Source organism: Lactuca serriola, chromosome 5 (assembly GCF_051521515.1).
Source record: "Lactuca serriola cultivar US96UC23 chromosome 5, Lser_US96UC23_V15, whole genome shotgun sequence".
NCBI lineage: Eukaryota > Viridiplantae > Streptophyta > Magnoliopsida > Asterales > Asteraceae > Lactuca > Lactuca serriola.
In genome coordinates this window covers 132,343,916-132,362,057 of record NC_136412.1, presented here as the reverse complement: position 1 = coordinate 132,362,057, position 18,142 = coordinate 132,343,916, and the positions used below count along the sequence as shown (strand labels likewise).

At 37.3% G+C, this 18,142-nt stretch overlaps 1 protein-coding gene across 1 annotated transcript; it reads left to right on the top strand.

Annotated features, from left to right (window-relative positions):
- Window positions 1–1,200: 1,200 nt before the first annotated feature.
- On the top strand, window positions 1,201–1,617 carry LOC145049805 (uncharacterized). The gene has a single exon (XM_078998159.1). It carries the CDS (start codon window positions 1,201–1,203, stop codon window positions 1,615–1,617), a length of 417 nt encoding a protein of 138 aa, XP_078854285.1.
- Window positions 1,618–18,142: the final 16,525 nt, after the last annotated feature.

Genomic DNA, 18,142 nt, shown 5'->3' with positions numbered 1-18,142 from the left:
TAGGCTTGTTAAGGAACTGCCCCCACAATGGCCTAAACATTCAACAAGAAGTCTCCATTTTCTATGATGGAGTGAACGTGACAACTAGGCAGCTCCTTGAATCCCAAGGACCACTCACGAAGAATGCACCCGCGGTTATAAAGGAACTAATTGAAGAATTCTCTAAGCACTCTAGAAAATATCATAACCCAAGGAATGACTCATCTAGAGGGGTGGTGAACTCAGTTTCTGATAACATGGCTGCAGTGACGGCTAAATTGGATAACATGGACCGAATGATGAAAAAGATGGATCAATCCATCCATGCCATCGAGGTAGGATGTGATAACTATAGCGGGCCCCACCTTACTAAAGATTGTGATCTTGATGAGAACGGGATCTGGAAATTCCAAGTGTGCTATTCAAGTGGCGATGGGTATGATGAGGACTGGCGAAAACCGAAAAAAGGAGTGGCTACCATATGATGAGTACAAGAAGGCAAAAGAGGAGAAATATAGGCAAAAGGCGAGAGGTTTCTATCAAAAGGAGGAACCAGTGCAAGAGAAGAAAATAGACTTTGAATACATGCTCACACGATTTGCAGCTGCATCCGAGAAAAGACACAACGAAACTGATGCAACGATACAAGAACAACAAGCAATAATGAAAGAGCAACAAGCATTAATGAGAAATCAGAAAACCTCTATCCTTAAAACAATTAGGACAGCTTGCAAAACAAATCAACAAGAGAACACCGGGTGGACTCCTTAGCTATACCGAGAAAAATCTGAGAAGCACACACATCAACATCGTGACAACCTGGAGTGGAAAGATAGTCACTTCTCTGATTGTAATCTTGAATGAAGATCCTAAAGAGGTGCAGGAGGAAGAGAAAGAAAGTTGAAATTGCTAGAAGTTGATGCAACTCGACGAGTTCCAGAAAAGAACTCGACGAGTTCTCCGTTTGAACAGAAAAATAATCCTCCAATTATATCGTATCAACCTCCATTGCCATTCCCAAGCTAAGCTAGAAAAGATAAGCCAAATGAAGAATATCAAAAGTTCCTGGAGCATATGATATCCCTTCAAATCAATATTCCCTTCATCAAGGAGGTTGCACAAATGCCTAAGTGTGCCAAGTTCTTGAAGGAGCTTCTCACAAATAGGAAGAAGATGGAGTAGGTATCTAAGGTAGTTCTTAATGAAAATTGTTCAGTTGTAATGTTGAACAAGTTGCCAAAGAAGATGGGTGACCCGGGTAGTTTGACTTTGCCATGCCAATTCAGGAATTTAGCTACTAGTTATGCATTGGCTGATTCGAGGGCGAGTGTGAACCTTATGCCATATTTATTTTTTATGAAGTTGAACCTTCCGGAGCCGAGATCGATTCGAATGGCAATTCATCTAGCGAACAAGACGATGACATTTCCAAGGGGGATATGTGAGGACCTATTGGTGAAAGTTGATAAGTTTGTATTTTGTGCGTATTTCATAGTGCTAGATATGGAAGAAGACCATCAAGTGCCGATCATTCTTGGAAGACCTTACCTAAACACCGCAAGCACCGTAGCAGATATAAGAGAATCAAAACTTACCCTTCAGGTAGGAGAAGATTCAGTTACATTTGGAGTTGATTGAGCCATGAAGCATTCTAAGTTTGGTTATGACACGACCTTCTCGGTGGACATTTTGGACGAATTAATGGAAGAAGGGAAAGAAGACAAGTCAAGCGAATCCACCGTTGCCTTTGAAGACGACTTTGATGAAAGAGACATAAAGTAGATAGAAAGATTACTAGAAGAAAGTGAATACGAAGAATTAATAAGAAGTTATGAAAAGTCAACTCAATGAGTTGAAGAGATAAACTCGACGAGTTTGGGTGAAAAGTCGCGATCAGACGGGAAAACTGGGCATAACTCGATGAGTTCAGTTTATGGACTCGATGTGTTCAGTGTTCAAAACTCGAATTTAGAGCTAAAAACTTTGTTGGAACACTTAGAGTATGCATTTTTGGAGGAGGGTAATCAAAAACCTATGATTATAGCTTCTGACCTCACAAATTTTGAAAAAATAAGAATTAGTTCAAGTTTTGAAGAAAAGAAAAAATGCCATTGCATGGAAAATTACCGACATTAAAGGAATAAGCCCTTCTTATTGCTATGACAAGATCAACCTTGAAGAAGGCGCAAAGCTGGTAGTGCAACATCAAAGGCGGTTGAACCCGAACATGCAAGAGGTGGTAAAGAAGGAGGTTGTCAAGCTCTTAGATGATGGGATCATATATTCGATTTCCGGTAGTCCATGGGTTAGTCCCGTTCAAGTAGTGCCAAAGAAAGGAGGGATGTCGATCATGATAAATCAGAAGAACAAGCTCATACCTACACGAACGATAATCGGTTGGTGGGTGTGCATCGATTATCCAAAGCTAAATGATGCCACTTGCAAAGACCATTTCCCTCTTCCTTTTATTGACCAAATGTTTGAGCGATTATCTGGCCATTGCTATTATTGTTTCTTAGATGGATTTTCAGGTTATTTCCAGATTCCTATTGATCCAATTGATCAAGAGAAGATGACTTTCACTTGTCTGAGTGGAACATTTGCCTATCGATGCATGCATTTTGGGCTATGCAATGTGTCGACGACATTTTAACGATGTATGACAACGATATTCCACGACATGGTGGAAAAATTTATGCAAGTATTTATGGATGACTTTTCTGTTTTTGGCTCTTATTTTAATGATTGTCTTACTAACCTTGATTTGATGCTTGCTAGGTGCGAAAAGACCAATTTTGTCTTGAATTGGGAAAACTGTCATTTTATGGTGAAAGAAGGTGTTGTTTTAGGCCATAAAGTATCTAAAACGGGGATTAAGGTGGACCGGGCAAAAATTGATACTATTGCTAAATTACCCCCACCAACCAATGTGAAGGGTGTTAGGAGTTTTCTAGGTTACACGGTTTTCTACCGCCTTTTTATAAAAGATTTTTCTAGAATAACTAGACCTTTAACTCAATTACTTTTGAAAGATGCACCTTTTAATTTTTCTAAAGAATGTTTAGCTGCTTTTGAAATTTTGAAAGAAAAATTAACTAATGTCTTGATCATTATCACCCTGAATTGGAATTTACCCTTTGAAATAGTGTGGGATGCGAGCGATTTTTCCTTAGGAGTTGTACTTGGTCAAAGAGTCGACAAGCACTTTCAACCCATTTACTATGCAAGCAAGACCTTAAATCCGACCCAAGAGAACTACACCACAACTGAAAAGGAATTATTAGACGTGGTCTTTGCCTTTGACAAATTTTGTCCCTACCTTATTTTGTCTAAAACTACTCTTTTTACTGACCATTATGCTATCATGTATTTGTTTGCCAAGCAAGATGTGAAGCCTAGATTGATCCGATGGGTGCTTTTACTTCAAGAATTTGACATCGAGATCAAGGACAAGAAAGGGATGGAGAATGTAGCTGATGATCATCTATCTAGATTGGAAAATACAGAAATGGGCGAGATGGACAACAAGGGTATTGGAGATAGCTTTCCAGACGAGTACTTGAAGGTGATCATGGGGGAAGAACCATGTATGCAGACATTGAAAACTTCTTGGCTAGCAACTTTCTTCCAAAAGGGCTCACTCACCAGCAGAAAAATAAGCTCTTTTCTGAAATCAAATATTATTTCTGGGATGAGCCCTATGTTTTTAGGAGTTGTGCAGATGGGATGATTAGGAGATTTGTATTTGGAAGAGAGATCCGTGACATTCTAGAGCATTTCCACAATGGGCCGACAGGAGGACATCATGGGGTACAATACACAACTAAAAAGGTGTTTGATGTGGGGTTTTATTGGCCCATAATCTTCAAGGATGTTGCGACTTATGTTAGAGAGTGTGATGCTTGCCAGAGGTCGGGTAATATTTCTGCAAGGAATGAAATGCCTAAAATGAACATCCAAGTGTGTGAAGTATTTAATGTGCGGGGTGTGGATTTCATGGGACCATTCCCTTCATTAGAGGACACAAATACATACTTGTGGTAGTAGACTATGTATCAAAGTGGGCAGAAGCACAAGCATTACCAACAATTGATGCAAGGGTCGTGGTGAAGTTCCTAAAAAGGCTATTTTCTGGGTTTAGGGTACCAAAGGTATTGATAAGTGATAGGGGAACCCATTTTTCTAATGATCAACTAGCAAAAGTGTGGCAAAGATATGGTGTACGCCATAGATTTTCAACACCATACCATCCACAAACAAATGGGCAAACCGAGATCACAAATAGAGCACTTAAGAGAATCTTGGAAAAATCAGTGGATAGAAATAGAGAAGATTAGGCAAATAAATTATATGATGCACTTTGGGCATTCCGGACTGCGTTAAAGACACCCATTGGAACCACACCCTATAGGTTAGTCTATGGTAAGAACTGTCATCTACCGGTGAGCTTGAGCATAAGGCTTATTGGGCCTTGAAAACATGCAATTTCGAGCCAAGTAAGTTGCATGCCAATCGACTTTTGCAAATGAATGCCTTAGAGGAATTGAGAAACGAGTCTTACACTAACTCGTTGATCTATAAAGACAAGAAAAAAAGGTGGCATGATGCAAGATTGAAAGGTAATAAGGAATTTGAAGCTAACCAGAAAGTTTTTTTGTACAATTCAAGACAAAAGCTCTTTCCGGGAAAATTGTGCACTCGTTGGTCCGGGCCTTTTACGATTAAGCATGTCTATCCATAGGGGTGATTGAGTTATGGAACAAGGATGGGTCGAGTTTAAAGTAAATGGGCATAGGGTTAAGAAATATGAAGAGGGCATGCCAAATGAAGAATGACTTAAAGAAGGGTTGGATTTGGAGAAAGCCGCTACAACGTAGAGCGGGAAGGAGTCCAGCTAAAGACTCCTAAAAAAGAAGCGCATACGGGAGGCAAACCATTGTTTGAGTTTGCTTTCTTATACCTTCTTCTTTTCTTTTTATTTTTTTGTCTTTTATTTTCTTTATTTTTGTTTGTTTTATTAGGATTTTTAACTCTAACTCTTCTGATTTGTTTAAAATCATTGCTTGAGGACAAGAAAAGTTTGAATGTGGGGTGTGGTGGAATTTATTTAGAGAGAATTTTTTTTAGAACAAAGCCAAAAACTCGACGAGTCCATATGCGTACTCGACGAGTTCATTTGATAGTTCGCGATATTTCGTCAAAACCTGTCTCTACTCGACGAGTTTGGGACCCCGAACTCGATGAGTAAGTTTTTGTTACCGAAAAAAATATATAATTTTTAAACTCGGTAAATTAGGGTTTTTACCCTAAAGAGTAAAGCTTCTCATTCACAGCCGCCACTCGTTTAACACTCGACGAGCAAGTCCTCTCAAGGAAGAACTTTCAATTTTCGTGATTCTTCTCCAATTATCACAAAACGGTTAGGTTTTTCACTCTTAAATATGTTAAAGGTTCGATTTTTAAGAGTTTGATGGTTGCAATTTGTTAAAAAGCCCAATTTTTGAATTTGTAATGAACATTAGGGTTTCGATTTGGTTGAATCTGTTCAAATCAGTAATGGATTCTCGCAATGTTCATCGAAATCGTCGAGTTGCTCTTGGAACTCGACAAGTTGATGCTGCTGTTGGCCAGATTTTAGCTTTTTAAAATATTCTGTGGCTTGTGTGGTTTTTCCTTGCTGTTTATTTTGTAGAAAATAAACATATGCATAGGACAAAATGCTCCAAGAAACCAAGGGGACTTACCTTGGTTTAACTTTCCTCAAATTAGATCTAAAGCTATATTGGTTAGATGGAGGAAGAAGTTGGAAACACTCAAGGAAAAGGACTTTTACTTATCGAACGAGTTAAACTGGTCGTGGTTCGAGCAAGTGGATTTGGTGGAGGCCTTGAACCTGTATTTGACAAAAGTCTTCATAAATGATGGGGTACAAATTACTTGTGACATATGGAGGAGGCTATTTTGGATGCAAGAACCGGTATACCAGGAGTTGTGTTTGGAATTTTATTCCACGGTTACGTTCCGAGGTGGAGACGATTACTATGATACAAACACGTTGACTTTTTGTCTTGGTGGTGAGTTTCGGGAATGTAGCATGGCTGAGCTAGGATGGAGAATGGGCTTATATGACCAATCGGTGGTCATGACTGCAGCTTTTGGTACCTTTCTAGATAATTGTCACAAGGTTTTCCCGGATGGAATGAATGGGGAAAACTGGTGGTCGAAAATTTGAGAATAATGTTTACATTCCATCCGCAGCATAAGAGGGAAGCATTTGGTCGCCAATTCACCGCCAAATCCACTAGTTAATTTTAAGTTCCATCCATATGCGGAAAGGCGATGATAAAGTACCAAGTCTGGACGTGTTCTATTTGTGGTGCATCATTATGCCCAATACTTTCTGCAACATCCCATATTGTTTGGCAAAATACTTAGGTGAGGGTGGGGTGAAAGATAGAAAACCTCAAGAATTTGTGGAGGTATGTTTGTGAGTAAATTGGCGAGATCATATGGTATTTTTGAGAGGGGAGTCGGGAATGTTTTGATTATCATGCCAACACCTCCATTTAATCCTCTTCTTTATAAGAGAGCAAGGATAGTTGAGGATTATGGTGGGGGAAAGTTTGCCATTCCCGATGAGAACGAGGGGGTAGAACTCGAGCAACCGGGTAGGAGGGTATGACCGAGGGAAGGGCACATGCATGATGAATTGCCGATAATCTCGACTAAAGATGAGCTACCAATGGACCCTTACAATATGGAGTTGAGGGCGTATCAAGATGACATCGGCCGAAGTTTGAACTACAACTGCATGACCCTCGCCCATATGATGCACCACATGAACATCCCCCGAAAGGATAATGTTCCCAACTACCCTCATGTTAGAAGTTGGGAAGAAAGATGGATCGCAAGGCATAGCGGAACATGTAGTAACGGATATGGAGGAGGAGACGAGGAGGATGAAGATTGATTATCCTTTGATTTTTTATTTGTGTTGGCATGTTGAAACAATTGTTTTATTTGGTAGTGTGTTTTTTTTTTGTTTTGGTTTGTTTGTTTCTAAACTTTTAGCTAATTAGGAAGTAAGTTAGGATTTTTTTTCCTTTTTATTACTTGGTATTTGTTTTTGATTTTACCAGAAAATAGGGTGAGGAATTGAATGCATGAATATAGCATGAGGAATAAATGTGATAAATCGAGTCTAGACGAAAAGATTAGGAGGTTTGAGTTGATTTACGAATCCGACGTTTAAAACAGCTGGAAAGGAGTCTTTTTACTGAAGAAAAATAAGGGGGGAGTGTTGTCTTAATACCCTCCTCAAACCCCAAAAATGGACCTGAAGCAAAAAGCAATTTTTGTCCATAGAACAGAAAAAACTCATCGAGTACACATATAGAACTCGACTAGTCCAAGCGAAAAAGAGCGAATTTCTGCCAGTATAGCGATAACTCGGCGAGTCTCCACTTGAACTCAACGAGTTTCTCATTCTTTTATCTTCAAGTCGACGATTTGATTCCATTCGACGCGGGCATTGATTATATTATTTGAAGACTATTTTCCGAGCATTTCTAAGAGCTTTTTCCTCTATATTTGTAGCTGTACCACACGAGATTTTGATACCCAATGCGTGGATGAGCTGTTCCCATGCCTAAAGTCAGCTGAAGATGGAGCTTAAAAAGAAGAATATCAACCTGGCAACACCTATCCCAGGGAAGTTTGTTCCAATTATCTCTTTACTTTTATGTTCTTTAATTATTTTAACATGCAATGGGGATATTGCATGAATTAAGTGTGGGGTAGGGGACTGATTACATTAGTAACATTAGAATCCTAGGTATAATTATTATTTTTTTTGCATAAAATTGCTAGGGTTAATTTAGAATTTTTTTGGTAAAAGCAATTAGGATTCCATGCTAGTATTGTGTTTGATAATTTTATGAGGACCCAAATGTTTAGTTGAGCCAATATATGTTATAGTGCATTTGTGGCCCCCTTTATTCTAGTGAAATCATGGGACAAAAACACAACCTCGCTTAGTTTGAGGGACACAACATGTTTAGCATCGTGTACCAGAAATGTATCCATGAAAGCTTAAGTAGTCATTGCACATGATACTAATGCCTTTAACCAATAAAGGATGAAGTTAAATCCCCTTGCATAAGCATATGTTTTTCGAGGTTTTTAGTTTGAGTGAAAAAAAGTGAGTGTTGAAAAAAAGAAAAGAAAAAAAAGTAGAAAAAGAAAAAAAAAAGTGATGCAATGTTTGAAAGAAAGAATCTACAAAGCTATGAAGACAAAGAAGTATTTAGGATCTTCAAGTTATCAAGTATTTTCTTATATTTTCATTGTAATTTACTTATCTAGGTTATTTTATCGTATGTGTATTTGGGGTTTAACCAAAAATGACTTAGGTTAAGAAAGTTTTATGCGGATGGATTCAGAGGGATGCATAAAATGAGCGTTGTTCAAAAGAAGTGGGCAAGTGTTTACGAGGATTGTAAGTATTGAGGATGGGGGTCCTTAGGAAATTTTTTAGACACAAATGCATGCGTTGCGATCTTGGCATAATGGATGGGTTTGATTGGGATTGTCTTATGTGATGCTAGTGTGCTAAAATTCAGTTTTGCTTGGCGGCAAGCAAAATTCAATTTAATCATATATTTCATATAATATCTTAATAATTTTTGGTTCTTTTTTTCTCGATTTATGAACAAAAGGTACTTAATTTTGTTAAAATTACATTTTCAGCTTTAAAGACATGCTCGGGTGAAAAAGGAAGCTGAAGTAGCAATTGGGAGCTTGGAAATTGAAGTTTGAAGAAATAAGGCTTAAAAGATGAAAAACTCGACGAGTTGGCCATAAAATCGACGAGTTGGCCAGAAGATTCGCGATTCAACAATGCCTTGTCATACATGCGTATTAAGTGAAAAACTCGTCGAGTTGGGTCTAATAACTCGACGAGTTGGTACTGAAATTTGGAAATATATATATATATATATATATATATATATATATATATATATATATATATATATATATTGTTTATTCCCGAAACCCTAAGACATTTTGGAGACTTTTTGGTGACTATTGAAGATCAGAAGGGTTCTTGGAGATTTGGTTTTTGAGAATTCAACCTAGAAGTCAATTTCAAAGAGATCAAAGGCAAAAAAACATTACTCTTTTCTTAATCTTTTGCATGAACCATGTTTGAATCACTAGATTTCGATTTTAGGATGCTATTTGTTGTAGGTATGAGCTAAAAGCTTTTTACTTCTATTTAGACTAGATAATCTTATGAACATGGTTTGATTGAATGGCTTGGATTAATTTGATTTGATGAATTATCTTGTTAAGCTTGTTAAAGACGCTTATGTGTTAATAATAATTATTTTCTATTAATAATCAAGTTATTGAGTCGTATGAACATCTTCGTAATTGCTTAAATCATATAGTTTTGTGAAAACAATATTGTATGCCTAGTATTAGTGAATATGAAGCTAGGGTTAACTAGAAAATAAGTAAATTATTGTGTAATCATGTGTGATGAACAACAACACATGAGTTGATTGAATTGACAAATTTAGTTAACTAATATTACAAGTCTTACTTGATCCGAATTGAACACTAGGAAAATTGTTAGTTTAATCAACTGGCCACTGTTTGAATTAACTTGTTTGCTAAAGGATTAGTAATAGTGAACATGAACCTAATTACATTAGAAATTGGTATCCATCGATATATTAATCCATTGCACTTGCCATGAAATCAACCATAGGAATAAGTGAATCGAATCTAAATAGAAGTCTCTTTTATCATTGAATCTAGTTATCTTTTGTTCTCTTTAGTTGTTAATTGTCTTTGTTTGAGTGTTATTTGCTTACTTAAGTTTCTAGTCTTGCAAAAATAGAGAAAACCCTCTTTTATTACTTGTTTTTATTTAGATAATTCTTGTAGTAGTTTTAATTGTTACCATTCCCTGTGTTCAATACCCTACTTGCTTGAACTATATTGTTAATCGATAGGTACACTGTCTTTCGTGTGTTTAGTTTGTGTTTAAATTAGTAGTATTAAAACTAGTATGTTTCACACGTATCAATTGCTGCTACCACAACTCCTCACATTGAACATATCCAAATTAACCTTAATAAAAAATCAGGGTAATAACCTATAATAAATGGCCCAGATTATCATCTAACATGTTAAGTGTAAAAGAGCATTTTACCCTTATCTCAGTTGACCCATCTGACCATGGCTCATGACCCTCAAGATCCAAAGCCCAAGAATGACCCAAAAACCCAAGGCTCACAAATGGCCCAAAGGCTTTCTGGTGAGTACGCCATGCGTATCACCATTACGCCCCGCGTACTGGATCTATTCCGAAAGGAGACAAGGCCTCAGCCTGTTACGCCGTGATTACCAGGAGGGTACGCCCAACATGCTCTTCAGGTGTCCAAAACTTGAATTTAAGCACTTAATTCTTTAATACTAGTTGTACAAACCACATATCTTGCTCTTGGGGATGATGATGTCGACAACTTGATGCCTTTTCATGGCTCAATAAGGCACAAATCCAAACCCTAGGTCCAAAGTATACTTAATTGTCCAAGATCTCATGGATGGATGAATAGGGGTGTCTAAGCCCCAAACTTTATGACTTTATAATCTCAAAATGATCAGAAATGACACTCAAAATGATTAAGAATAACCCAAGTCCCAAAAGTCCAAATCTTGGGGGGACCAAAACACAACATAACAAGGTCCAAATCTAGATCTAGAAAAAGAATCATAAAGGTACAAGATTTATACCTCCATAAGTTTGCAAGGATGATGGAAGTTCTGGATCTAAGAGCTTGAGCTTATTCAAGCTTCAATGGTGGATTTCTTCTTCTAAGAGCACTAAAAACCCACAAAATCACTCAAAGGTCTCAAGCTTTGCTAAAGGGGGCTAGGGTTTTGAATATCAACTTTGGGGTGAAAGGAGGCTGAGAATGAAGAGGCTACAAAGGGTCATAAGGTGTTTAAATAGGGTTTGACGTTTTCACGAGTATGCCCGACGTACCTCCATGTACGCCCCAAATACTAGCCACAGTCCACGTCTAAAAATAAAAGAGCTACGCAGGGTGTAGCTCCCATGTAATCCATGCATAAGGACTAAAATGCAAACTTTTTTTTATTAAGCTTAAAATGACAAGTAACTAAAATTGAATGTTATAGCAGTGATAGAGGAGATACAAGTGACTTACTACCATGACATGTTGACGAAGGAGATCCGGGAGCACATGAGTATATCGAGTCATAAGAATCTTTCCGGTTTGGTGGTGGCAACCATGGGAAGATAGCTAGAGTTGGAGACCCAACAGTGGAAAAGGAAGCAAGATCAAGTGTATGTGTCTGTGACAACATTCAAAAGGATTGGGTGATGAGCATTTGGCTAGAAGAGCGGGAGACTCGCAGATTCTGTAGGAGGTGTGGTCAGACTCGTTGTGCAGTTTTTTGCTCGCCAGTTTCTGTATGTTTCAGATGTGGTCAGGAGGGTTACTATGTTCGGGACTATAGTTAGAGGAAGTCGAGGGTATATTTCGTTTGCATTCAACTCGACCATGTTTAGGCTGATTGTCCTATGAGAGTAGATGGAGTGGTTTTGGATCCAACACCTCTAGCTTGGCAGCTACCATATGGGTGACATGGGACGGCTAGATTCCTAACGGTCAGGGTTTAAGTCCTCATATTTCTTTAGTTTGGTCAGGTTCAGTGCTCGATGGTGTCTTCAGTTTCTTTCATTTATGTTTTCAATGTTTCTATTGTAATGTTAAATGATAATGTCTTAATAAACTCTATTTCTATCTTGAATGATTTTTTATGGTTGAATTGTTGTTATTGTGAGGTTGTAAATGTTTGTGGGAACCCTTTGGATTTTATCATTAAGGGTTGTAGTCATATGTTGGAGCTCTTGAGTTTTGTTTGAAAAATTCAAATTCCCGGATTATTGGTGACGTCAGGTGTGGTTGTTAGGAAGGATGAGGTGAGGTTATTGGGTTGGCTTGGAGGTTTGAATGGTTATGAAGTATTCGGAGTTTGGCTAATTCCAATTAGAGGAGAATCGCCTTGTAAGATGGAATATTTCGGAGTACAGGTCACCCCAGAGTTTCATATTTGAGGATAGAAGAATAGTCGGTTTTGCTTCGGTCTGGATTGAAGCTTGTGCAAGTAATAATGTTTAGTGGTTAGTTGTAATCAAGGGAGCAGATGTTGAGGAGTTAAGGCTATCTTGTCTAAATGTTTGAAGCATCGGTATTGGCACAAGATTGGGTTAGTGTCTAGGTTCAGGTCGAGCGTTATGTGTGGGTATCTCTGTTTGTTCTTGTTTGATTAAGGATTTGGGGTTTGAAGCACGGGTCGGGAGTGATGTAAGACTATAATTTGGCCCATAGCATTTACGTGGCTTAAATAAGTCATAAGTAACTATAAGATTATGAGTGGACCACAACATTCATGTGACAAAAATAGTTCGTGAGTGATGTAGGACTATGATTTATCCTGTAGCATTCATGTGGCTGAAATAGGTTGGGAGTGATGTAAGATTACGACTTGGCCTGTAGAATTCACATGGCTGAAATAGGCCAAAAGTGCTATAATATTGTGGTTGGACCACAACTTTCTGTTGGACTAGGTGTCTAAGCTAATAACTAAATTGCTATATACTTGAATTAAAAGAAAATTCCTTTTTGGGTTGCCCTCAAAACTAGTAATTGACGGAAATGACTTTTGGAGAGAATTAAAAATTAATTGGAATTAATTTTGGGATTAGTTGCATTAATTTAAAGTGCATGGGCTAAAGGTGACAATGTTTAAAAGTTGAGAAAAAGAAAGCGTTAACGTATACCTCAGGAAAAACGTTAAAGAAGAAAAGTCAAACTAGCGCCAAGCTTGGCCTAGTTAGAGTCTGGTCATACCCAGTCTGAGGCCAAGGTCGGGCCTCCACCTGCATGGACTCACTGATATGGCGATTAAGGGGCAAAATTGCGCCTTAGCCTCTTCTCCCCAGGAGAAATACCCTGACAAACGTGGAGCCAATCAGAGAGCTCCACTTGCCTATCTGATGTCAGCCACGATCATCATTATATCGAAGATTCCCCTCTAGCCAATGGGGGAACGAGATAGAAAGACGTGATGGAGGATCCTTCAATACAGATCCGCTACGTCTCGTCTCATGAGGGAAGGCTCAAAAAAATCAGTTAGGATGCATGTGTCTCTCGATTAGGTATAAAAGAACCCTTCTTCCCACGGAGAAGGGGACTGGACTCTATTTCTCTCAGACATTCTCTATCTTCTCTCAAAATCAGTTCTAACTTAGTCGTCGGAGCTTCGTCCTGGGAACCAACACACCCACCCTTAATCTCAATCCTACCATCTATTTTCTTTGTACTGTGATATCAGGAGAAAGAACCACCTCAACACCCACCCTTAATCTCAATTCTACCATCTCTGACATATAACAATAGAAAGATTCTAGAATCTCCCTAAAAGGGACGGTTTTGTGGGAGCTCTCTAGGGCTTCTAGCAAGCCTTGGAGAATAAGGAAATGGTAAAAGGAAACTGCCTTATTTGAGATATTAATATAATATTCAAATTAATATTACCTTATGATACCTTAATCACATATAAATAACCCCTTAAGGGTCTCATATTTTCTTCCTCTCCTCTAAGAGCATTAGAGCTGAAATTTTCATACCCTATCCGCTCTCCTCTCAAGTCTTCCATAGCTAGAGTTGGGATACAAACCATTAGAGACATCATAATTTTGGTGTTAGCTTTCCAAGGGAATTGAAGAAAGGAACTGTTGATTATTTACTAAAATAATCAAAAAGGTATGTAAACCCTAATCCTTGTTGATTTCGATAATAGAAGGATGCCTTAGGGTTCTTGATGTTCAATTGTTTATTGATTTCAATAGAGAAAAGTTAGATCCAAAGAAGGTTGCTTGTGAACTTCAGGGTTAATTTATTTTGCCTCATGTTATATTTTATTACTTACAAAACCTATCAGTGGTATCAGAGCCATAGTTTTCAATTGATTACGCATACTGTTGAATAGATATAAATTAGGGTTTATAGAAATTAAACTCTAAGTGCTTCAAATTTGAAAAATGACTAGGGTTCTTAAAACCCTAGCCTCCACCCCATAAATCTCGAAAATTACTAGGGTGAGTTAGTGTTTATCTAGTTTTCTTAATTATTTTTTTAAATCCTTAAAATAGAATAATTAAAATTGGATAACCCATACCCTTATTTTCGAAAAATTAGATAGGGTAATGGATTAGGATTAAATATGAATTATTTAATTAATTGTTTAATAGTAAATAATTATTTAATCCTTAAATGATTTAAATTAATTTAATTAATAGTTAACTAAAAGATATAGATTAAATCATAGTTGATTTAAATTAAATTAAATAAAAAGTTTAATTTAGATAATTAAATGTTTAAACCTTGTATTTTGAAATGTTTTAAAATACACCTTTTATATATATATATATATATATATATATATATATATATATATATATATATATATATATATATTATTAAAAGTTAATTACTTTATGTATATGAATAATTCAGTCGAGTCGCTAGTATGCCTCATTCACGAAGTCATACTATAATGGGGTATAAGGAAGCGGTCTATAACATAGCGTTGAATGAGTATCCACTCTCACCCACCATTTCCTTGTTTGGTGGAGGGTCGTTAGTAGAAAGGGTTCGATAAGACATAACCTCATTAAAAGTATACTGATACAAAAGTACTAGAACCTTCTTTAAAAATATCACTCTAGTTACTTTAGGAAAAATGTGAAAAGTATGCTAATCCATGAAAACGCACATCATGCGTTATATGTCATTAGTGGAGCATGTGTGGTTAACCGACACACTAATATGGACTATAAAGACAAATGATGGGCATATCAAAAATTATCATTGTTAATGGAGCATGTGTGGTTAACCAACACATTAATTAGAGATGATAAATGACATTGTGGTTAGCAAGTGTGGTTGCGTGGTTATTCACATCTAGTTTGAGATCCTCTGTATCCCAGTCTTAAATAGAAGAGCATAATCTAAGATGAAACATTCTATTTATGGATTCAATGAATCTTAAAAGATCTAGGAATTTCATAGAATGAAATTGGTGAATTGTTTTGCCTACCTTTATAAATTCTTAATTAGATTATGGAATCCCTCTTTTAGATTGTGAATTTATAAGTTGGATCCTAGCCATGAATATTTATTATGGGTTAAAATATTAAGGAATTTATATCATCTAACTAAAAAATTTCTTCTATATAGATGTCTACTTTTACTGGTGAGACTATTGCTCGAACCTCTACCAATAACAACTCAAACATCGCTCTTCTATCGATTTTATCAAAAGAGAAATTAGTTAGTCCAAACTACATGGACTGGATGTCAAATCTCAAAATGACTCTTCGATACAGGGAAAATAATATGTCCTCGATAAACCTCTACTCGAAATCAATGAGTCAACTGCTACTCCAGAGGGACAAGCTACCTATAAACAACACTATAATGACACAACAAAGGTCGCTTGCATCTGCAACCATGGTACCTAAGTTGCAAAAGTTCTATGAATACTATTAGCCATATGAGATGTGACTGGATCTTGCATAAAAGTTTCACAAGAAATCACGACAAGAGTGGTATGAGGTCGTCAAGGCATTAATGGCTTGCAGACTAAAGGATGGAAAATTTGTTTGCAATCATGTGCAAAGAATGCAGAGATATGTGTAGAGACTGGAAAAGTGTTTGATAAAGAGTTGGCCATAGATATGGTCCTTAACTATTTGCCTCCAATTTATGATCAGTTTATCTTAACTTATCATTTGAACAACATAGAAACCACGTGGACCCAACTCCACAACTTTTTACAAACAGTTGAATCAAGGATGAAAAAGAATCAAGTCCCTTCTACAACAAGTGCTCCAGTACTAATCATTGGGAAAAGAAGGGGGAAAGAAGAGGAAATCAAATCCTCAAAAAAAAAACTGGAAGGGAAAGGGGCATGCTGGATCATCTAGTAGTGGGTTCAAGCCCAAGCCCAGTTTTGATATTCCAGCTGTGAGTGATCCCAAAGAGACCGTTTGCTATTATTGCAACGAGAAAGACCATTCGAAACGAAGCTGTTCCAAGTACTTGTAGGACATAAAGGATGGTAAAGCCAAGCCATCGTCACAAGTATATAAACTATTCAAGTCAATAACTCAAAAGTTACTCGTTCTTGGGTCTTTGATACAGGATGTGGTTTTCACATTTGTTCTGATTTTCAAGGACTAAAAGAAAGTGAGAAAGTGTATCATGGAAGAAAAAAATCTTATTATGGGGAATAGGCCATCTTCACATGTTACCAAGATGGGAACTTATAGTATAGTGCTTAATAGTGATGTTAGGATTAATTTGTTGAATTGTTGTTATTCGTCATAAATAACGTGAGCCATTATTTCTTTTCATGCATTGTTCACAAAAGGTTTTCGATATTCTTTTGATGATTTGAATGGATCGATTTTATCTTATAAAAATGGTGTTTTTATGTTTAAAGATTTACCTTGTGATGGTGTGTAAGAAACAGTGACTTGTGTTGATAACTTAGGTAGTAATGCATTTCACATTGATTTGTCTAATGGTGTAGATAAAGCACGCATATGTAATTGTCTACTTGAGCACATTAACAAGAAACACATCACCCGACTCCAAAAGGATGGAGTGTTGGAATCGTTGACTCAAGGTCAGGTGATGAATGTGAGCCTTGTCTTTTGCGCAAGGTAACAAAATCACCTTTTATTGAGTCTTGTGAAAGAGGTGAATTTTGTTAGATCTCATACATATAGATGTGTGTGGACCCTATAGATGTACCACAAGGGATGCTAATTGATTCTATATGACATTGATGGATGATTATATCATATATGGATACATCTACTTAATCAAACATAAATTTGAAACCTTTGAAAATTTCAAAGAGTTTAAACATGAGGTCGAGAATCAATTGGGTAGGAAGATAAAGATGCTCTGATCAGACTTAGGTGAAAAGTATCTTAGTATCGATTTCTATGACTATCTTAAGGAATGTGGAATAGTTTCACAACTGACTCCTCCTAGGACACCAAAAATTATCGGGGTAACTTTGTGATAAAATCCATGGTAATATCTTCCATTTCCATACGGGAATCTCCAATGGTTACTGTAACATCCCAAAATTAAACGCCAAAAATTTCGTTTTAAATAAATTATAACATAAAAACCATCGTTATAAAAACATTCATAATGATATCTCATGTCACTACCAATGTCTCCATAATCCAATACATGTCACCACAAAACCATTTTTTTGTCAAAAGTGAAATAAATCAGAGTACATTCCGTGGTAAGTCCATGCGGAAAACATGTGTGTGTGTGTGATGCGCTCCTACACCGCCGACTCCTTCCCCTTAGACGAAGAGGTACCCGAAACCAAAACTGAAACTGTAAGCACAAAGCTTAGTGAGTTCCCCCATCATACCCATAACACATAATCATCGGTATCTTTCAACCGGTAACCGGGAGCTACCCTCCCCTTCGGTATCTTTCAACCGGTAGCCGGGAGCTACCCTCCCCTTTGATATCTTTCAACTGGTAACCGGGAACTATCCTCCAATTCGGTATCTTTCAACCGGTAACTGGGAGCTACTCTCCCCTTCGGTATCTTCCAACTGGTATCCGGGAACTAAACTCCCCTTCGGTGTCTTTCAACCGGTATCTGGGGACTATTTCACCCCTATCCCTATCACATATTACAGGTCATAAAGATATTGGTTTCATATTAACATACATAAGCATACTGAGTTACATAATGACATATCATAATCATAGTACTGTACATGCATGGGTTTTATCCACCCCTTCGGTATCTTTCAACCGGTAATCGTCCTAGGTATCTTTCAATCGGTAACCAAGGCTAGCGTGCCCTACTACAACTGTATATATTCTCAGCACAGATATAGCAACCAGAAAATTATCATAAAGATAACCATCCTAACCATAATCACATACCGGTGGGCCGACATTGGTGCCTTAGACCCACCCTTACTAGAAGGTAACTCACCTCGTAAGGC